Source organism: Pagrus major, chromosome 1 (assembly GCF_040436345.1).
Source record: "Pagrus major chromosome 1, Pma_NU_1.0".
Lineage (NCBI taxonomy): Eukaryota > Metazoa > Chordata > Actinopteri > Spariformes > Sparidae > Pagrus > Pagrus major.
This window is the reverse complement of record NC_133215.1, coordinates 9,002,724-9,025,349: the sequence shown is the minus strand read 5'-3', so window position 1 is coordinate 9,025,349 and position 22,626 is coordinate 9,002,724. Positions and strand designations below refer to the sequence as shown.

General features: G+C 39.6%; 1 protein-coding gene across 4 annotated transcripts; it reads right to left on the bottom strand.

The window, feature by feature from the left end:
* Positions 1–373: 373 nt before the first annotated feature.
* On the bottom strand, positions 374–20,482 carry LOC140994281 (proto-oncogene vav-like). 4 transcript variants are annotated; one of them, XM_073463867.1, is made up of 29 exons: positions 20,354–20,482; positions 19,662–19,757; positions 19,445–19,561; positions 16,652–16,768; positions 14,292–14,350; positions 13,403–13,468; positions 12,583–12,691; positions 11,724–11,819; positions 11,544–11,612; positions 11,343–11,446; positions 11,132–11,231; positions 9,938–10,033; positions 9,774–9,842; positions 9,601–9,687; positions 9,431–9,516; positions 9,201–9,336; positions 8,935–9,044; positions 7,330–7,431; positions 7,133–7,227; positions 7,019–7,041; positions 6,811–6,847; positions 5,765–5,901; positions 4,442–4,507; positions 4,218–4,249; positions 2,388–2,498; positions 1,342–1,429; positions 1,081–1,210; positions 679–827; positions 374–590 (listed from the first exon to the last, which is right to left on the bottom strand). In XM_073463867.1, exons 2-29 carry the CDS (start codon positions 19,746–19,748, stop codon positions 537–539), a joined length of 2,532 nt encoding a protein of 843 aa, XP_073319968.1. In that variant the 5' UTR covers positions 19,749–19,757; positions 20,354–20,482; the 3' UTR covers positions 374–536. The 4 variants fall into 4 exon arrangements, with proteins under 4 accessions (XP_073319968.1, XP_073319976.1, XP_073319952.1 ...); XM_073463875.1 differs by having other exon boundaries at positions 11,724–11,816; XM_073463851.1 differs by having other exon boundaries at positions 7,127–7,227; positions 20,354–20,438.
* Between the last annotated feature and the right edge of the window lie 2,144 nt (positions 20,483–22,626).

The window sequence follows — 22,626 nt, the reverse complement described above, 5'->3', positions numbered from 1 at the left end:
TACACTGGTGACTTTTTACTGTGTGAAAAGGTTTTTGCACTACTGCCCCTGGTACAGACCATGTTACACTTCCAGTCCTTGTTTTCTAAGTTTAGAGGAGATTACCAGAGAGAAAAAACATTACATACAGAAATAAGTTCTGCATGTACACATCATGGGTAAAAGTATTTACAGTTGTGTACTTTGGTGGAAACTAAAAGTGTATGTAGTCAATATGTAGTACAAGGTTGATGTACCCTGACCTCAACCCTGTCTCTTCCTGCAAAGTCCTGCAGCCCGGTTCCAAAATATTGTGGAAAGCCATCTTGCCGATGGTTTTGTGAGTTTACACTTTGTTCCAAGTTAGCTGTATATAAAAAAGAAATTCATCACGTCAGCTGAACAAAAGTTTTATTCACATCACTAGACAGTCATCAGATCACAAGTAACAGCACCTCTCTCACACGCACACAGCCACACTCGTGCACATGGGTTAATGCAATTGTTGGTATCACACAGACCCCTACACATACAGGGTCTAAACATCTGGAGCCACGTCAGCAGTAGTCAGAGTAGTCCTCCTCCACATAGTTGGCTGGGAAGAACCCCACCTGGAAACGAAGGAGCAGGTAAGACAGGATGCCTCAAAACCTGTAAATGTTTTATTATTTACTGTGTGGATGTTAGCAGATTCCTCACCCGGCCGTACACCTCTCCTTTCCACCAACCGTTTTGAGCTTTCTTGAGGATCTTGATGGTGTCTCCTTCCTGCAGCGACAGCTCTGAGCGGTCCCTGGCTGAGAAGTCATACCTGGCCCTCGCTACGCCGAAACTCCTCATGCTGCCTCCTGTCGGACAGTGGGGCAACATTATAAACATGGAGAAGCTTAACAGACTAGCTGGACGTCTTGGGAAATTATTTTATTCGCTTTCTTGTCGAGAATTTGTTGAGAAGACCGAATCATCTCCTATATTTGATTGTGGTATTCAACTCTCAGCAAGAAAGCGAATGAAATAATTCTCAAAAATGTTGGACTATTCCTTTAACATGATCATAATAGGCAGGAGTGTGTGAAGTGACAGATGAGGGATGTAATGTACCTGGTGTGGTGTTTGGCGTGCTGTTAGCTGAGTTGCTTTCCTCTGGTTGTTTGTAAGGCGTACGCAGCGTCGTGTCCACGTCCTTGAAATACTCCTTCAAAGAGTTCTTCTGGTAAAACTGAATCAGCTCCTAACGCAGAAAGAAGAAGAAGACGATATTTAGAAAAATGTGAGAAAGAGGTGGCTTGAGAGGAGTAAATGAGGTGTGTTTCTTCTGGACAGTGTTATCAGATCTTAGCTGGATGAGTTTGTAAAACTTACGATTAAACCCTTGAATGCTTTCTTGTCATTGATACGGTACAGGCCTTCCGTGGACGTGATTTTAATGTGTCTAATGTCCATGTTGAACCTGAAAGAGCATAAAGAGGATTATGGATAAACAGTAAAGCAAGTTCTCTCAGATTAATATAAAAGGAAGGTTCATTATTTGGGGAATATTTACTACGGTGAACAGTGCAACATTTAGTTCGCTCCTCTCAAAAGAAGGAAAACAGACTCTTCCACTTCTGCTTCATGATTAGACTAATGGCTTTCATATGACGGTGTTTTGTAAATCATGTACTAATTCTTTGTTAGAGAAGGTGTATTTCCCTGCTTCTGAGAGGAAGTAAAACACTGACATCAAAACAATATCTCAGCTTAGTTTAGATCATCATTCAACAGAGCTGAGCAGGCAGGACTTTGGTGATTTAGGGGTCAAAGGACATCAGGTGTGTTGGTTAAAACTGGGCAAGATTTTGTTCAAATTTGTTCAGACTAGGGGCTATTTTTTAATGTGAAAGTCATCCGGTTTAGATACAGGGCTGCAACCAACAATTATTTTCATTTTCAATTAAACTCCAGATTCTTTTCAGTATCTAACAAAAAAAAAAAAAAAAATGGTGACAAAAAGAGCCAAAAATGATGTTCGCAAAATGCTTGTTTTCTCGAACCAACAGCCGAAATCCCAAATATATTTAATTCACTATCATTTAGAGTTTAGAATCTGAGACAGCATTTTGGGCATTTATGCTTAAAATGATTTAAATGATTAATGGCTTATGAAATTGTCGTGGTATTATTTTCTGTCAATCGATCAGTCATACTGTAGTTACATAACATCATTGTTTCAAAGGTATTTCAATGCTGTTGAAGCAATACAACATCTAAAAATCTCACTTTTTAACCACATTTTGCCCAGTTTTAACCAAAACATCTAGAAATTATTCGTAAATGACCCCATCAGTGTTTAGACGGAGGCCATTTTCATTCTGTAGACAGAAAAACTCAACAAAACGTTTCTCTTGATTAAATTTGCGAAGGCTTACTTGATGCTGATAGCGAACTCTCCTCCGTCTTTCTGCCGCACGAGGAAGGTCCCATCAGACCGGGACATTAACAGGTTTTTGGCAGCGGTTCTGTCCATGTTCCCGGCAAACCTTAAAGCACAGAGAGATTCAGAAACGTATACTTTGCTTCAAGCAAGACGACAAATCTATTGAAAGAAGAAATAACACCAACTTCAACATTAAAAACAAAGGTTTGTAACACTATAACACTACAATGTAGTAAAAACATGGTGGTACAACATGGCAAGTTAAAACAATGATTCTTAGTCTCAGGTTTACACAAAAGAAACGTAATTATTAATATTTTATTCAATTTCTGCCAATAGATCCTTCCAAATCTGACACACTGGACCTTTAAGTCTTTGTTAACGTGCAGCAATTGTCAGCAGTTACTGACTCATTTCTCCAGTGAGGACATGTCATCAATACATTACATTATATTATATATTCTTATACATGGTAAACATGGGGGGATGAGGTTAAAGTAAAGTGTTGCTGTTTCATATTTGCTATTCAAATTTGTAGTTAGACATAACAGAAATCATGTAGACAAATCTATAAATCAAATAAGTTGATTTTTGTCCTACGCTCTCCAACAACAATTCATATGATAACAGCTGCATTATAGTGTGTTAAAAAACATTTAATTAAATGTTCTGATTTTAGATGTGGGAAGTGGCTTTGTGTAGAATCGTGATGTGATCTTTGTTATTCTGATAAGTTTTAGTTGAAAAATGACACATCATGGGGGATAAAATTGATGATATCAGTTGGTTACTTTTTAGTTTCACTTCACAGCGTCATATTTGATCTGACCACCGGGCGGCGCTAAAGTGAACCATTTCTATACATTGTGACTGAAAGGACAATACCAATGTTTTCACAAGCTGTTTTTGAGTTTATTCAATGTTATTTGCAGCACTTTGAATCCTCTGGAGTTAGTACAGAGTTAGGACAGAGAACAGTGACTATTAAATAAATTGGTGACTAATAATCAGGGATGAGTGGACGATATCGAAGCTCCAAAGCTTGTTTCACTCCTGTGAAGCGCACTATTTCCACACATTTTGCTGAAGCTTGTATTGAATGAAGAATAACACGAGACTGATGACGTCTAAAGCTTAAAAAGTCATGGGGGCTTCAGAAAGTGCTTCATTCAGTGGGACAGTTTTGAAAGTTTTACAGCTGAACTATGCGGTTGGCACATTAGTGGGATTAGAAGAGAGGGGATAATTGAGAAATGTGGTGATGTACATTAAAAAGACATAATCATGAGAACATTTCCAAGTAATGATGTAATAAAAGTAATAAAGGAAAGGTACATTAACATTTTGTGTCATAAAAAATAATCTATATCTGGGCTTTTTCAGACAAGTTATAATTATTTCACAGTTTCTTGGACTTTTATTGCAAATATATGAAACTAAAATTATAAAATTCAGCTAGGTGTGCTGGTGCTCCAGCCCCAGTCTTGAAGGGCTGCCATAAGTTTAACAAGCCACCAGATGTCACTGTGTTTGTTCAGTTTGAAGCCCCAAAGCTTGATAAGTCTTAAGTCTTCATTGCTACTAACAACTTAAAGTTATTTTACAAAACAGTGCGTTGCCAGATCCCATCAGTGTCATTATGATACAGGTTGATACACCAAGGTTCTGTTTCTGTGGTTTTTTATTTACTCTATCAGCTCTGCTGTGTTTCTTCATCCCTGTTTTGTTGCAGTGCATTGCAATACAGGAAGAAATATATAGCTATGAGCTTAACAGTGGTTTGGTGAGCGAGTGATTTAAGGCAGTTACTGTTGATACTCACCAGTGGAAGCCAGACAGGTCGGGGGTCGGCCTCTGGGAAAGGGTGAGATCATAAGTGAGATTAGATGTAAAACTCTGCAGAAGTCTGTGGTCAAAGTGGTAACTGCTAATGTAGGTTTCAGTACAGCAGATGGTGGCCAACTTGTGCAAGCTGAAACACACCACAAGACTGAACTGAACATGTCATTTTAAAAAAAGGTTTTATGGCTGGTGTATCGCACTCACAGCGAGGTAGGGCTGAACTTTTTGGCAGGGGAACCATCCCATTTGTCCGACAGTCAGGTTCCTTCCCTGAGTGACACACATAAATACAATTCACATGACTGGACTGAGTGGACCGAGCAGTCATTGCAACACATAAATGAATCATCAGATCAACATGACAAATGAATTACTCATATGCAGCTGATATTGATCTGAGGCAACTCATACCAAATTAGTTCGCAATGATTACTGAGGAAGTTTGGCAAACCTTGAAACTTGACTTATCGGAAAATGAATAAGATACGTATGAAACCTCGTCAAAACAAGCTACAATACCTTAATTATTTTTGTGTCAAGACTTGTAAATATCATGAAAACTGTTTGGGAGTAAATCTTAATTCAATATTGTGGATTCACAAGGCTCTAGTTTGGCAGTATGACAGATAAAAGCACAAAGCCGGTGCTTTGCATCTTTTACTACAAAGACTTCACAACTTACATTTTTCAGTCCAGAAACTTTAGATAAATAAAAGTGTCTATACTACCCTCTATTTGTGTTCATCCATTTTGGTTCCTTAAAGCCAAACTCCTTAAAGCCAAAAAAATAAATATCCCTTTTATGTAGTAACACAGATTAAAGTGGTCAAAGCAGGAACTGTACTTGTGGGGAAAGAGTCGATACCCAAGACTAGAAAGGCTGCTGAACAGGAACGACCAATCAATTATCCTTTCTTCAGTATCCATTTTTGTGAAATTAACTTTGTGAATCCAATTATGTTGCACAAATGTCCAATACTGACTTGTGACGAGTCCCACACGTGCTTGAATGCACCAACAAGTAAACAAAAAAGACTCTTGACAGCTTGATAATGATGCAACACATCTAAGAAGTTACAACAGGATAAATGCGATCTGATCTTTTGCGCAGCAGACATTTTGACTGGTCATATTTAGAAAACCACATGTGTTACTAATAGTATTAATGATAGCTCTGTTCTTTTCAAATGTCCCAATATGCCATGACAGTGAGCCAGCATGTGCAACACCATGACCCTGAAACTTAAGCAGCTAAATGGAATTCAGCCGTAAATTGCGATTTATATTCCAAATCAAAGCCTTTTTTAAATGAAGTTGAGGAATAAGGTTGGCTGAGCACGAGGGAGGGAGTGGAAGATAGAGAAGGAGGTACAGAGAGGAAAATGACAAAAGAAACTGAAAAAGACAAAAGCATCCCACACCTACACACTAACCACAGGAAACCAGGCTTGAAAACACACTGACATAACGTGACACCCCTTCCCCAGCTTCCATAATAAAGTGTTTTTGCTCATGTTCGGTTTTCACCTCCCACCACGGCAGGTCAGCATCGGCCCGGGTCAGCTCGATGATGTCACCTTTGGAGAGGTGAAGCGGTTGGCCGAAGCCAACAGGGGGCGGCGGCAAGCCATAATACTCCTGACACACCTCCATTTTAGGAAATCCTGAGACAGAGAGCAAAGAGGAGAAAAAGGAGACATTGAGATAGAAGGAAGAAGATATGGCATGTCATGTCAGCACTTTAAAGGTATACTATGCAGGACTGTCTTAAAATACAATGTATGGACCAAAACACTGTGAAGTCGCACTAATAACAACAGTTACTCCTGGGTAGACCAACGGCAGTGTCATTTTCAGCCATTACTGTAACGTTTTATATGTATACGTTTATATATACCTATGTGATCGCTGTGCTTATTTGATGTACTGTGTTGCTCTATATCTACCCAGCAGCAACATCTTGCTTACTACCTGTTAGATTGGGGTACACTCAAGCTGTTGTTGCTGTTACCCAACAGAAAAATCTCAAGGTTGGTCAAGTTGTTGTTATTAACGAGATAAGAAAGCATCAAACGTGCATTTTACATGAATGAGAAGTATACACTTTGAAATAACATATTGAAAGGTTGGAAGTATATAAGTAAGTAAGAAGTATATGTCGCAACCAGGTTATATCAGTGTCTCTGTCTCTGAGAGCTGCAGGTCTGTGTGTCTGTTTGACCGAGGGCGGGGCTGAGCAGAGAGGAAAACATCAGAGAGCATGACGTATGTATTTTGGTTGCATTCACACAAAATCCAGATGTTGGTGCGAAGGTGTGAGCATGTTTATTTGTGTTTTAGAAACGTGAAACAACCACAATATGAGGAACTATTTCTCTGATTCACTGCTTTGTTCTCTGTAACGTGGCACCGCTGCTCTCTCAGTCTAGTTGAGTTAGTAAGTCTAGTTTTCAAACAGCAACCAACAAATCCTGCATAGTATGCCTTTAATTCCGTCAGATTTTAAATTTACACTTGAACATTCAGGAAGGGGTTTCGCTGCAACACAACAAGATTCATCATGAATTTCTTACCGATGCTAGAATGTCCCGAAGACTTCTGTGTTTTACTCTGTAAAAACAAAAGACAAAAATAAAATAGTGCAAGTTGTACCTCAAGTTTGATTTATTTGCACAAGTGAAAACAAAGGACATTAAAACTGACATGTAATGGGCTTATTCATCACCTATACTTTAATAATATAAAACATTTCCACAAGGACAAAGATAAATGAAGTCTTACCTTCTTTGTAGTACCGGCATGGTCTGTAAGTTCAAGAGAACAATCAATGTGAGAAGTTATAATTAGGCTTATGAGAAATTGTATGAATACAAATAGATATGCACGTACGCAGACCTGAGTTTCGTCCGCAGGCAGGGACTCTGCCTAAACACTCTTTATGTGCAGCCATTTTACAGCGCGTGCAGCGATAGCCCTGGAAGAATATCCCCCTGCAGACGACAGATGGAGAGATACAGCCTCAGTGGACAGGTTTCTTTAAAAAATGGTCACTAGGAGAGAAACTGAGAGGAACAGCTAGTGAGACAAAGTACCTTAACAGCATCGAGCAGGCCTTACAGGAGGTTGTTTCCTCGAAGCAGTGCATCTGGAAGTCATGGTTGTTGGCTGTGGAGTTCTCTGGACACATATTTGACCTGCAACCGTGAAGTACAACTGTTTTGACCATGCTGGGGTATCAAGGCATTCAGAGAGCTGGTTTTGACCGGCAGGTAGTTTAACTTTGGTGAAAGTGAAAAACCTGTCGTTGCCCTCTGCGACGACAGCATCCACTTGGTATTCCTAAGACTGAAGATACTAACAGTAGCAGCAAAACAGTGAAGGTCAGATTGCAAATTACAGAATCAACCAAAATATCTGTTAATTTCCTAAACGTTTGAGCGATCATTAAAAACTGCAACACTAAACCATAATGATAAGAAGCTACAGCTAAACTTCCAAATCAGTGTCACTGTTGAAAGCAACTTTAAGTTGTTCAGTCCTGTTTCTCTTCTGATGTGTTTCACTTTATATAATTAACTTAAAGACCATTTGAAATAATAAAATATGTCATTACAAAAAACCAAAAAGAAGCTGATTAACTTAAACCTAATAGCTGACTCTTTGGCCATTTGGCAGTGGAAAACAGCGATGAACACAACACTAACATTTTATATGTTAAACTTGTTGTGAATATCAAACACGGTGACGAGAGACATAACTCCAAATCAATAATAACCTTGCTCCTTTCCTGCTGAATGTGTTAATACGCAACGATTTATTTACACATTCAACAGAAATCGAACTGCATTATAATGGATAAGGAGTCATGTTTCTCATCAACAGGCAAGTAAGTCAGATATTTTTTAGCTCCGTTTTTGGTCTCTACATACTCCCAAGTCTCTTTCCCGAGCCTATTGCATCCCCTCTGAAGTCTGTCTGCCTGCTGTTTGGTGCTGCAGTTAGTTTACAGAGGGTTTCTAGTTGCAGTCCAGAAAAAAAAAAATCTGCTAAAAGATGCTATAAAGCCTGGTGGAGTCTGGTGATTATTCTCTGTGAGTTTGTCACTACAAACAACTAATTTCAAGTTATACATACTCATTTAATCGTATTATAACTGTACTTGGTACTATATATCAAAACCATGAGGTTTTTGATCAATAATCATCAGTAATGTTGAAGAAAAGACAACACTTATACCATATTGCCAAAATCTAAGATGATATATAGTCTCATGATATCATGATAACGGTATAAAATCGATATATTAACCAGCGCTAGTATCCATCATCTGATTCTCTTTCAGCATTATAAGGCTTTATAGAAGCATGTAATTAACCAGCAAAAGTACAGAGCTCCTGCTTGTAGCTTCATGAGAGTACTACATTCCTTTCACATCACATACAGAACCCAACATGGTCAGGCACCTTGTTATATTTCTGAGCTGCTCCATCCTTATATAACCAACAGGACACTTTTTCTGTTTTATTTGGTTTGATGCTTTAATTCATCTTATTTGTTAAGCACCTTGTGACTGAACTATGAACGGTGCTATATTAAACAAACTTTACCTACTCACTTACTTGCTTACATTGATGAAAACAGACCCTCTTCACTCTTATATTTGGTGTGTGTGTGTGTGTGTGTGTGTGATAACTCACAGAGCCATCTCAAACTGTTCCAGCCATTTCTTCTTCACTTCTCTGGTTTTGAAGAATAAATCGTACCCACACCTCCCAGAGCAGTCCAGCAGAAGGAACAAATGGGACCACTGTTCACACACACACACACACACACACACACACACACACACACACACACACACACACACACACACACACACACACACACACACACAGTAACACACACATTGTTAGCTTTATGGAGGTCTACTAGATGTCATGTCTGGTCAAATCTGAAGAAATACCTTCTTGTTGTCCTTTTCTCCTGTGGTTTCATCTCGTATCTGGTAGTTCTGTAGTTCAATGATGTCCTTTAGCTCAAAATTCTCTCCCCCCTTCTTCTTACACACAAACATGGCCTTATCGAAGAGGAAGGCATACCTGAGGATCAGCCGAACATACATCAATACGCACAAGGTTACGTACATGGCATTAACTCATCAGAAAAATACACTGAGACATAAGCAACACACACCTGTCCTGTTTAGACCTCTTTTCCGGGCTGCAGATCTTCAGCTCTCCATCGATCTTGGGGCGACCATAAAGAGCTAGAGACTGAGTCTAAAGAGACGAGGAGAGAGGGGATTAGCAGTGAAGAAAAACAAAATCACAGCCAAGAAGATGAGATGTTACATGTGACCTCACCATGTTTTCTATGGATAACTGGAAGCTGGTGATCTGTCTGATGATCTCATTGTCTCGTTTCACCTCGTTCACAGACTGTGCCAAATCCTGGAAACACACACTTATTAATGAATGTTTAAATATCATAGATTTAAGTTTGTGACTGATATAAACACACATTAATACAAACTTACTCTCATGGCATCAAGAGCTGTGCGGAGGTTCTCCTTATCTGCAGGGTCAGTGGTGTGCTTCACCAGCTCCTGTAGGCACAGACAAAAATTATAGACTAACTGGGAAAATTGTACATGCATGGGTTAATGCAGCCACGTACACACACACACCTGTACAAACATACCTGTAACAGCAGGTGGTATTTGAGCACCCGCTGCATAGGGACCATGAGGAGATCTCTGAGAGAAAAACGTCCACTGTTTGCTCTGTTTGAACACTCCTGAGAGAGAAAGAGAGAAAGAGTAAGAAGGAAGTGAAGACCTGCATAGATGTGTTAAGAGGATGTTGTGTGGAAGCTTCAGCTTTGCCGCCAGTTTCCCTCATGGCCAAAAGCAGTACTGAAACAAAAAGATTAACTTTTGCCCAGAAAGCATTTCTCATGTGGGCCACAAATGTGAAAGTCTGTGAAACTGCTGACAGGACACTTCAGGGTCAACTTTGTATAATACATTTTTAAACACTCATTCTCAAAGGATAGATTTTTTTGTGCATGATGTCGTCTGAATGCACAGTCAAAGTTAAGGCATCGTTATGTAACTTTTTTCTCTTTTACCTTAAAATGAAAGCTTCAAAATCATTTTGATGGTTCAGTGTCTTATAATAGGGTGAATGGTGTCTCACTTGTGTCTGCACTATGTAACTTCAGTGAGAGGGTCGGATCACAGCGTTACATACATATTTACTTCAAGATACAGGTTTTCAAGAGATAACATTTTTGTTTGTAGTTAGCACCTACATTACATCTCACAAATTGTTACAGATCTGGGATTTCTACCTAATGTTGCTTTAAACGTCTTTGTTCATAAACAGAAAGTGGCTCAATCTTGCCTTTCCTGTATTACATTACTCAAATGGAACCATATTGTTAGTGTGTTAAAATGACTAAGTTTACTTACAAAATATTACATTGGGAGAGTTTTACAATTTAAAAAGATGAAGAGTAATAAATACCATTTAAGGTAACATGTGAAATCTTTTTTGTTGTAGTATTACAGTTGGCCACTGGGACAAACAGGACAATCTCTGCTACAGTGCAGCTGGCTCTCAATACAGAAAAACGGTGTACACAGAGGTAACAGTAGGAGTCACTAGTGCTGCAAGGAGTACATGATCCCTCACTGGCTTCCCACCACTGAAAAATGCTACTTGTGCTCAAAAGGGCTAAGCTACTCTACACTAAACCTTTAACTATTCAAAACTACTTCATACCTTTATAAATAGAAGAAGTACGCATCTTGGTACATTTGTGAACACTTACTGTTCAAGGAAAATCACACATCCTCAGTGCTTCTGTTTTTACAGTGTGTTTCCTTCTCACCTCCAGTTTCATTTTGATGTCCTCCCGCATATTCGAAAGCTTCTCTAGGTGTTTCGTAGCCGTTTCCACCTGACTACAGTAGCGACCGTACAGTAAGAGCCTGTAGGGGAAGTAGGTTTATGAAAACATGTTATAACGTACATGTATTTGACCATGTTACTGTATAACAGAAACAGGTGTGTGTGTGTGTGTGTGTGTGTGTGTTATGTACCTCTCCTTGTAGTCCAGAAACACCTGGTACAGGTTCTTGGCGCCATAACTTAGGATGGAAGTCCGTACCTCCTCCAACAAATTCCGGTGGGTGTTGGCCAAGTCCTACAAATGTACACACACAGAAAACATGTAAAACAAGGCTAATGCATGATGGTAAACGTGTATGCATGACCCAGTGGGTAGATTATCTCTCCTGTACCTCTACGTTGATGAAGATACTCTCAATGTCTTGAGCCTGGAGAAACTTTTCAAGAGGTTTCATAAAATGCTGCACAAAAAAGAAAAACATATGGCTGTTAGTTTAAACATTTAAACGTGAGTCCAAATGTCTGTTTGCTTGGATGAATCGTCTTTCATCAGATTGAAAATGTGCGCACACCTGTAATATAGATTGCAGTGTGTCGGAGTATTTCTCTTCTGTCTGTCTGATCTCCTGCAGACAGCACTCTCGTTTGTCTACTCCAGTCTTCTTCTGCTGCATAAACACACACACAAGTGTCAAATGAAACATGAAGAGACCAGAGAATATTTTCAAAATAATATTTTTTCCTGTTTTTTTTGTCTCATTTCTTACTTATGTGTGCAGCAAAAAACAAAATTGCAGAAATATTTGACAAAAATGCACAGGATACAATTCTACAGCGAGGCTTTTCAATTTCCAGATTTTTTTCCCCTGAGGTCCTGTTAATTTTCTGACCCCGACTCTCTCGAGGCCTCATTTACACCAGCAGTGTCTCACTTCTAGACTTTGCCTTTATGAATTATGCAGCTCTGTGACATTTACACATAATGCCTTTCGTGGATGAGGCTGCTATCTGAAGTTATGTGTCAGTGGAGCTGCTAGCAGCAGATGGAGATTTATCTCTGCACAGCTCTGTGTGGTTTGGGTCAGTGGTTCCTGAGGGTCATAAAAATCACGAGGTGTCAAAAAAATAAACCTCAGCGGTGGCAAGATACTTAACAGGAAGAAAAAACTATTTCTACTACACAAAAATGATGCTTATTTTTCCAGACTGTCCTCTAATCTTAAACTATTTTTTACAAAAACAGACTTAATGTCACTGTGTTTTAGAAACAGAGTCACCCTTTGGTATAACTGGTAGACATATGCAACCAGTGAGAGGAAGTCTTTCTGAACTACCGTGGTCAAAGACAGACCTGCAAAGATTCAATGTTGCCAAAAGACACAGCCAACTTCCTTTTTGTTTGAGGAATACTGTTGTGTGGGCTCCACTCACAGTTTCAGGTTGTTCCTCCGTCCTCATCAAGTCTTCATAGATATCATCTCCATCGTTCTCCTCGTCCTCCACAAAGTCGTACAAGTCATCATCCTCATCTACCGTGTCGCTGAAACACATGAAACATACACACAACATTGTTCCCATCATTATATTTGTTTTGTCTTCATTAAGATCACCGTTTCAGTCGACAGAGAGGTAAGAGGTGAAAGAAAACTTCTCAGACCTAATGATGGGAACATACATTTCTTTTTTAGTGTTTTGACCTTTAAGGATGTTAAAGGTTTTATAAGATGATAAGAATGTATTTACGTACCAAACAGAGAAGTTTTTGTGAAGATTGATGCTTTTCCTAATTGTAGCTGCAGCTGCCATTTTTGTGGCTTGCTTTGTTTTTTACACAGAGGTTTGCCTATGAAGACCTTCACCTTGATTATTCCATTTATTTTAGGGAGGAGATGATTATTTGCAATAAAAACACTTCAGTCTTGTAATTGCTCATATTGTTCTGATGGCGATCTAATGGCCATATGGTACAGGGACCACAGGGTGAACTGGAGGTCTTAGTTTTGCTTCATAACGGCTTTCTTGCACACTTTCTATTTATGTATGCAATGTGTCTGCATGTACTGATTTGTGTTGCCGTTACTCTTCGGGAAGTTACTCTACTGTATGTATTAGGAAGGATGAATCATTGTACAGTAGCACACCAAGCTGAGATATCAAGATCAATATGTTTTAAGCTACAGAACAATACATTGATCACAAAAAAACGGGGAGCTCAAGATTATTATTCAGCACTATTGAGAGAAAGGCTTACTCTATCTGGTCAGACAGGCCGCTGTAGATCTCTTCATCAGCAGTGCAACCTTCCAAAGGAAAAGGCCTGGAGGAAAGTGTGTGAGAGTGTGTGTTCGTAGATGATGGTGATAGAGAAAGAAAGAAAGAGAGTAGTAGGGAGAACATGAACATTGTTATAAAGTAATAAATGTTTTATAGATGAATCCAAGTTGCAGGTGGAAGTAGACAAAGTTTCTATTACTGCACTGGCACCTCACCAAACCAGCGTATAACACTGTGATGTATGTAAAGAAATTCAGGGCTGTGTTGATATCAGCTACTCCACCTGTGATGCTCATAAAATCAACTTTACTCTTGTAAGCCTGTATTATTTCACTGGTGCTGGGTTTCCGGGCTGAACTTCCACTTTCAAAGAATCCTTTGATTTTGGATTTCTTCTGACTACGATACATAAATCATAAGGGTTTAACAAGCATTGCACTGCTCTTTCTTAGCCAGACTCTGGAGGTCACACAGGAGCCATTACCCAAATGTATTTTTTTCCCTAAAGCCTGTGTATTAATTAACTTCAGACTTGTATTTTCAGACTGAGTAACATCTAACTTCACACAGACTACCTTCATCTATCAGCAACTGTCAACAATGATCCATCCAAACAGCTCTGCTTTCAATATCAGTGCATATGATGTGTAAATTAGTAGCCAGAGCCATCTTTATGATTTATGCTCATACAAATACTAACTGGGATGGTAAATTTTAAACGACAACGCTTTATTTTAACCCCCAACACACAATTTAGCAGTAGCAGTACATAAACATTTAACCAATGGTTTATTACACAATATAATATAGATATAAGCAGATGTAAGGATTTATCAGCATATCTGTGAAGGAAGGAAATTACTTACTGAAATCCTCTTTGTGTAGCAATGGATGAATGAGAGAGGATGGACAATGTGTTTATGACCTGTTACACACACACACACACGCGCACACACACACACACGCACGCACGCACGCACGCACGCACACACACACACACCCACACACACACACACACACACACACACACACACACACACACACACACACACACACACACACACAAAGAAGTATATGGTTAATAACACTGATTCCAATAATCAGAAAAATATATGTATAATCCACTGTTACTATCATTTTTGATAACGAAGTACATTTATATCAGATACATTAAAACTTTTACTCAAGTACTACTCCTATACTCCTTTATAACACAGTTTCACTCTTATTCGCACAGTAAGTGACTTGTAAACTGAGAACTGCAGCATCATGATGACTGATGTCAGATATCAATTTCATGTTAGATGTGATCAGAAACTCAAACATGTCGCACAGCCATACAAATGAAACTGATTGTTCTTTCTGATTAAGCTACAACGTATGTCAGTGGGCTCTAATATCTCTGCCTATACTGAACTATCCTGACTACATTTTGTAACTTATAACCAGGAAAATAATTCAACATTATTTTTCCCTCAATGAAACCACCTCTGACTTCTGTTGTAGCTCAAACTTTCTCTTGAGGTGCAGTGAAGAAAATATATAGAAAATATCTGTTGATATAAAATATATATATTATCGAAATAAAAAGTATATACTGAGTATATTTCTAGGTCAGTACTGCTGAACTGCAGTGCAATTCCTACTTCCATTCAAGACAGAAAGGAGACGTAACAAGAAATGAAAGTCTGTAGGAGAAGTCCAGATAAAGAACATCTGAATGGACTGATTAACACTCCGACTGCCATCTAATAACAAGAGTGTTTTTCAAAGAAATAGTTTGGGAATTTTACTGAGAGCTGGATGAGAAGATTGACACCACTTTCATGCTTGTAGGTTAACTGAAGCTACAGCCGGTAGCGAGTTAGCTTTGCTGAGCATGAGCCACCAGCACCTCTAAAGCTCATTCATTGATGCGTTACATTGTGTTGGTCTAATCCCATCAAAAATGGAGGTTTAAAAACGACAGCAAAGATTATGTACTGGAATACTTCCTGTAACAAAAACCCTGAAAAATGGTGAGCTGTCATTATTTACTGTTAAACACATGTGATTTAATGCTAATTTATGACTTTGAGAGGTACTGGAAGTTTTTGTTCTAAGAAAGTGTATTTCCCAAACTGATGATTTATGATACTGCTGTAGTGCCTTAACACTAAACCAGATCTATTCAACTGGCAGCCACTGGGCTGATTGTGGCCCTTTGACAACCTCATTCCAGACCTTTATTCATTTTGTTAGTAGGCTAATTAGCCCGTTTGTTTGTCCTGCCTGTTGTGAGCACATTGATACTCTTATTTCATTACAAAGTCCCAACCCAGGCTGTTTAAGCAGAGGGAATTCACAAGAATCAAACCAACAACCTACTTCCAAGATTAAAAAGGTGCATTGTTTTTTTCTGTACACTGTAAAATCTAACAAAGTGACCTTACTTAAAATAACTTGAGGAAACCGACTGCACTAAACTATTCAGATCTTGACATTAAGTCTTGAGATAATGCTTTACCTGTACATTTGTCTCATGAGAGCAGAAAGGAGGACACCACTGCTCAGAGGTAAATATACCCAGAGTTTCACAATAAAAGCTAAAATTTGAGAAAAGTCCATGGAAATGAAAACAAAATGATCATCTTTCCTTCCCTATTAATCATCACAAGTATTTTTTAGTGTGGTATTACAACTTTTATTTGAGAAAAGATCTGAATACTTCTTCTATCAGTGTAAATCATACTTCCTGTGTGTTCACTGTATTTTATTGTACTGGATGACTGACTGGAAGCAGTAAAGTGAAACGAGAAGCTCAGTGACTGTAACACACTGTAAACTAAGTAAAAAAAGAGCAAATACAATAAAAAAAGACCTCACAGTGAGGTTGAGGTCCACTTCGTGTTGACTGGTTTCTTTCCTAAAGACACAGCTTCCTCTTACATATAAATCAGGTTCACACAAAAGTGCTGTGGCTGCACGGCATCAAAAGTGAAACAGAATTGTGAAATACTGAATTCATTCGTTCACTGAGCCGCTTCATGTAGAAAATCACCAAACTACTTCCTGTTAGGGCTATGTGGGTGTCTGCAAGCTGCAGTGAGGAGTCAGGACTGTGTTCACGCTTCTCATCACAACCATAACGACTGGAGTGCACAATGTGTTTCCCTCACGCAGGAGCAGGAGTCATAATTACTGTATTCTATGGATGGATGGATGAATGGCTGTGGTGGGGTTATACCTTTCCGAAGTCTCGAACGTCAAAGAGGTCAAAGGCCTCAAACAGTTCACTCTTTTTGAGATAAAACTTCGCCAGACAAGCTCCGAGAAACGTCCGGATATTCTTGAGGCACAGGAACTGAAAACCAACAGAAACATACATTCATTGATTAGTTGCTCAACATAAAGTTTATCAGCTTTGCCTGAAGGGAGAAACAAATCAACAAACAACAAATGCTCCCTCTGGGCAAGGAAGCACTTTATTTCGGCAACTGTTTATCATTTTAGTAGTAATTGTGGTCATAAACAGCCCATACAGTGACACTATCAGTCTTACACATCACATAAAGCATGCTGATTTCAAACAGACTTGGCAGATATTGTTGAGCATTGTAAGATCAAAGTATTGTTAAATATCATATTGCTGTTTATGTAGCTTTCTAGTATTAAAGGAACAGTTCACCAAAAATCTAACATCAGTCATTATCTATTCACCCCCATCCCGATGGAAAGTCGGGGGGAAATTCCACAAAATATTTCTGGAGCTTCACAGCAAAACAGCGTTGCAGCATTCTCCTAAACAATGGAAGTAGATGAGGACTTGCTTTAAAACATAAAAAAACAACAACAAAAAAATGGCTCCATGCAGCTCATCCTGTGTAATCAAAGTCTCAAGAGGTCCAGAGATCCCAAACTGATTTAAAAAGATGTTATTTAAACTCTCAACGCTTGGTCGAGCTTGTGCACCCACTTCAGACAGGGTGTGCTCTAATGCGTTTAGCTCAGCAGCTACAGCGAAGAGTTCAGATTTTAAAGGTAGCAAAAAACGTTTTTTTTCAAATCAACTTGGGATCTCGAAGCTTCCGGCAACTTATATCACACCAGACGAGCTGTACAGAGCCATTTTGTTTTGTTCTTTTCTTTTGTTTTTTGATGTTTTAAAACAAGTCCCCATCTACTTCAGTTTCTTAGGAGAATTTTGCAACGCTGTTTTGCTGTGATGCTCCAGAAATGTTTTGTGGACTACAAGACTTTCCATCAGCATGTGGATGAGTAGATAATGACTGAATTTTCATTTTTGGACAAATATATCCTTTAAGAAACACGGCAGCCACAAAACACAAACAGCTGCACTTAGAAACTAGAACAACTTGAACATAAATGCTGCTCAGTCCCACAGACCGCATGAACATGAGCAGCAATGAACAGCTATAGGTAAAATTGAACTACAAAGACAACCACATAAAGCACAGTGCGCAGTATGACTGACGAGGTGGTCAGACATGTAGTTTACATAACTTCCTGAACGAGCAGCTCTCTCTCGCTCTCTCTGTCTGCTCAGCAGTGGGAAATGAGGAACTCTAATTTGAGAAAAGGGGAAACGCTGAGTTCTAACCGATACTGCTGCACACATCACATTGCTCAGCCATACATAGATCCTTGCAGCAGTAAACCTTATTGCAACAACACAAGGAAGATCCTCCACTTGTGTAATGTCGTCAGGTGTGAACGTGTGTGTGTGTGTGTGTGTGTGTGCATGTGCGTAAACGTCAGAGTGGACTCCGATCTTCTGTTAATCACCGGATGTTTCTTAACCACCCTTGACCTCATAGGATTTCCCAAAGTTTCACATGCACGTGTCGAACACATTAACCCCTTGCACCCAATCACACATTTGAGACATCATGGTGAATCCAGTCGGATGTGATTCAAAGACTTCCCTCGAGACGTTTAGGACAATCACGTGACAGCCTGGCACTATCTGTCTTTGTCACACTCTCTTGTTCTTGGTCTTTCTTGTGTCTTCATCTCAGATTCTCTTTTGGTTTTTCTTATTTATGCCAGTTTTCAATCCAGTTTGCTTGTGTGCGACATTTTAAGAAATAAGCTTGTTCACTTTCTTGCTGAGAGTTCATTCAGAAAGTTGATGACACTCTCACGTCTGTGCAGGACCACATCTGCCTACAGCATTTCTAAAGCTCACTACATTTTGTGTTTAATCTGTACAAAAAACTTAAGTTTAAATGTGACAATTTACTGTTTTACAGAGGGTTATGTGTTGGGCTGGCAGTAGATGCCAAGTAACCAGCAGGAAGTTACTGCTCACGGCCAAAAGTAGTCAAATAACAGATATGCTGTGTAAATTAGTGAGCATTAGAGGTGCTGGAAGGCAGATTTTGTTACCTCTCAACAAAGCTAAATTAACTGCTTTCCCCTCATCCAATCCTTTACAACATTAGCCTGCTGCTGGCTCTAGCTAATAGTAGTGTCAATCTAGGTACAGAAGACGCACGCAGCGGAAATTTCTATATTGTCAAGTCATTTTTGTACATTGTTGAGTATAAAAGGTGTCAAACAAAGAAATCTGCCTGTGCTGACACAAATTTAATCCTGATTTAAACGTAAACCCCAAAACTTAAAGACTTTTCTTGAATCAAGAAAGGATTTTTTTTACGGTTTTAGCACAGCGATTTGCCTTTTCCCTCCTATTTCTGGATAGTGACACTGATCGCTATAAAATCCAATGAACAAGTTGATTTTTATTGGAAACATATCGACAAAATCTCCTTGCACAAGCACACTTTTCTGGAAAACAAGACCTTTAGGATTAAATAATAGAGTTTTCTGCTTCATCATCATTCCCTCCATTCTCTACACACACACCCCACCCCCCCACCCCCACCCTGCGACGTGAACAGATATAGATCACATTATTTTCTTATCATGCAGCCTCAGGGATTCAGTGCTGCCTTCTGGTCACTATGGAAATGGTTTATGGAAATTGAGTAGGAAAAGATGCGTGTGTGTGTGTTACCTGGGACATCTGAGGGCGCAGGTTGATTTCTCTCAGGTTGACGGCCTGAGGCAGCAGGTTGTTGAGCAACTGGCAGAGCAGCACGCCATCTCTCAGAGCCTGAGCCAGGTCACACACCTGGCACAGCACACACACGCACAAAATCAGACTGAGGGAACCAAGACAGAGTGCGTGTTCATGTGCAGGTATGTGAGTTTGTGGGACACAGCTGATTTACCTGTGCGCCCTCCCATGTGACCCGGTGGTTATCAGGAAGAACTCGACAGTCGATCAACCACACCGCACACTGCCGCCACAACTCCATCTTTGTTTTCTGAACAATAGATGGACAGACAGACGGATAGATAAATGGATAGATGGGATGTAAGGCAAGATTTTGTTACATTCTCACAGGCACAGTATTCAGTAACCGGTGATCGCTGTCGCTCTCTACAACATGAGTAGCAGTTAAGCAGTAGGTCAGATTTTAGGTTAAGCTGTCCTGACAATCAGAGATGAATTAGCTTCACAACAAGTCAGGAACCAATTCTTTTAGATCACTTGTGGAGTTCACACTGAATATAAATTAAATGTATTCACTGTCTGAGTTCACACATACAAACACTTCTTTGACTGTTGCTCCTGAGTCACACAAAAGTAGTGGTAGCGCTGAATCTTTCTTTGTCACAGTTTAACTTCTCTTCTTTCTCTCAGTAAAGTAAAACCTGGACGTGGAAGTAACTGAAGATTATTCATTTAGTCTGAGACGAACACTGAGCAGACACTCTCGCCCCGTCCTTTCACAGTAAAATATTGAAGTGGCCTTCCTGAAACCCAGTAAAATGACAAAACAAGCTACTGTTCTACCAGAAAACTTTAAATTTTCTAACTGCATATCAATGTAGGATGAGTATTACAGTCAGCTCTCACCTTCAGTTTCTCCCAGCAGTTCAGTGTCTTCTTTCTCGATGTTCACGTCCCCGTCCCCGTCTTCCTTTCATTATCTCATTGTCAGACTTCAGTGCTCTCGTTCTGCCTTTCTTCCGTGGTGGGTGTTCTGCAGAGCTGCACTGTGTCGAAGGCTTTTAACTTCATCCCGCAACTTCCTTTTTCCTCTGACGCACCCTCTCACAGTCACATTCACACTCACACATGCACACACACAATAGCTGCTGCTGCTGCTGCTGTTGCTGCTGCTATGAGTGGTACGAGTCGATAAAACCAGAGTGTGATATTTATGTGTAATGGTGTGTATTATCTGTGAGCAAGAGACCAGAAGACTGAGTGAATGTGTGTGTGTGTGTGTGGTGCACAACACAAGTTTATCACAAAAGCGAAGTGTTGCAAGGTCGACTGCAGCATTATTAATACAGCAAACAAAAACACTTCAAATGTGGTAGGTGACCTTATTAGAGGTAGGTCATCTCTGCATGAGGTTAATTTGCAGAAGTTAGAGGCATCAAGTTGAAAGTATCATCTCAAACATGTTTGATCCACTTTTATGTCTCTAAAATGCTGCATGAATCACACACTGAGAAAAGTATTAAACCTGTTACAGTATTTTAAGGCGAAAATACTTAAGGAAAATGATATATTTATATCATGAACAGCTCATCTTTAATTAGTGAAGTCTGTCCTAAAGCCGAACAGCAAAGAGCTGCTGTCATGATGTAATTTAAGGAAAAGTCTAGAGACGCTGAATGAATAATGGAGCAGCTGTTTGGATGCTGACGGCACCCAGTAGGGATTTTACTGGGATGTGGGCACATATTTGGATTCACAGCTACAATCAAAACGCTTTCACATGTAACATCTCAAACAAAAACTCTGTGAGTCACTTATTTAGCACCACTGGCATAAACAAAAAGTGCCACGTAATGATATCAAGAATTCAAGACATCAAGTACTGGTGAACAAAACAGGAAGTACTTTTACTTATTTACTTGCATCTTTTTTGAGTAATTCCACTATATGGCACTTTGTAACTCTACATAATTAAGAAGGAAATATTGTAGGTTATAGTCCACTACATTATTTTAAATGATGTAGTGACTAGTTACTTTGCAGACTGTATATAAACATATGATCGGCTTCAGAAAGTTAAGGTCCAGTGTGTAAAATTTAGAGACAGAAATGAACCAAACCAAACACCGGCTCGAGGGAGGGCCTTTTGCATTTATAGCGGCCAAAGAAGCATGTGAATGAGATGAGGGGTAGTCAGATGGCTGCAATCTGCATCCTCAAGGCTGATGCCACTAAATCCTACACACTGGACCTTTAAATAAATGTATTACCTTACAGCACGTGCCGCACTAGCTACAACATAAAAACTTTGACAGGAGCATTTTTCTTGCATTACAAGTACTTTTACTCTTAATATTGTGAGAAAAGGTGGACAATACCTCTTCCACACTATTACCCTGTACAGGACTCACAATCAGACTTGTGCACTTTTGTATAAGTAAATTATCTGAATGCTTCTTCCACCACTGGAAGACAGTTATCTTTGTCAGTTAAAATGGACCTTTCTGCCTCAAGTCACTTAATTTACAAAATGGGAATACTGTGTTCAGGAGGATTTCCCCCTTTATGGTCTCATTCAGTCAAAATTTGAAAAGCGTTATAAGGTAAGTACCAGTTAAACTCACCCGAGGCAAAAAGGCCTGTGTCACTTTTTACTTCAACACTAGGTGTCAGTATATACACATCACCACCTTTCCTGCAGCTACTGTATCTCCTGACACACTACCCGGACAGACAGATTTCCAGACAGACCACTGTGCATGCATGCCTATCTCTGACTTGACATGTTGACAGCTGCTTAACAGTCTCACATTTTCATATCCCTCTTCTTGTTTTTCTAAGCTCTATCTCTCTCTCATGACAGGCCTCAACCTGCGCTCTCCACCCCCTGAGAGCTCATGCTAATTCTTGCGCTGTGATTCGCTGTGTTCTGTGGGGTACTGTGTGCCCACTGTGCAATCTGATTGGCTTTGTGAGTGACCCTGCAGGTTTGAGGGGGAGCGGGCTTCCACTGTTACCACAAAGAGAAAGTGAGAGACAGATTTAATGAGAGACGTTACAATTTAGAAGAGAGCAGCTGCAAAGAAGGAAGGAAAACAGAGGGGGAAGTAAGAAAAGAAATGGCAGTATGAGATAGAAATATCACAAGGAAAAAGAGAGAAGTGATATCCCAGAGTGCC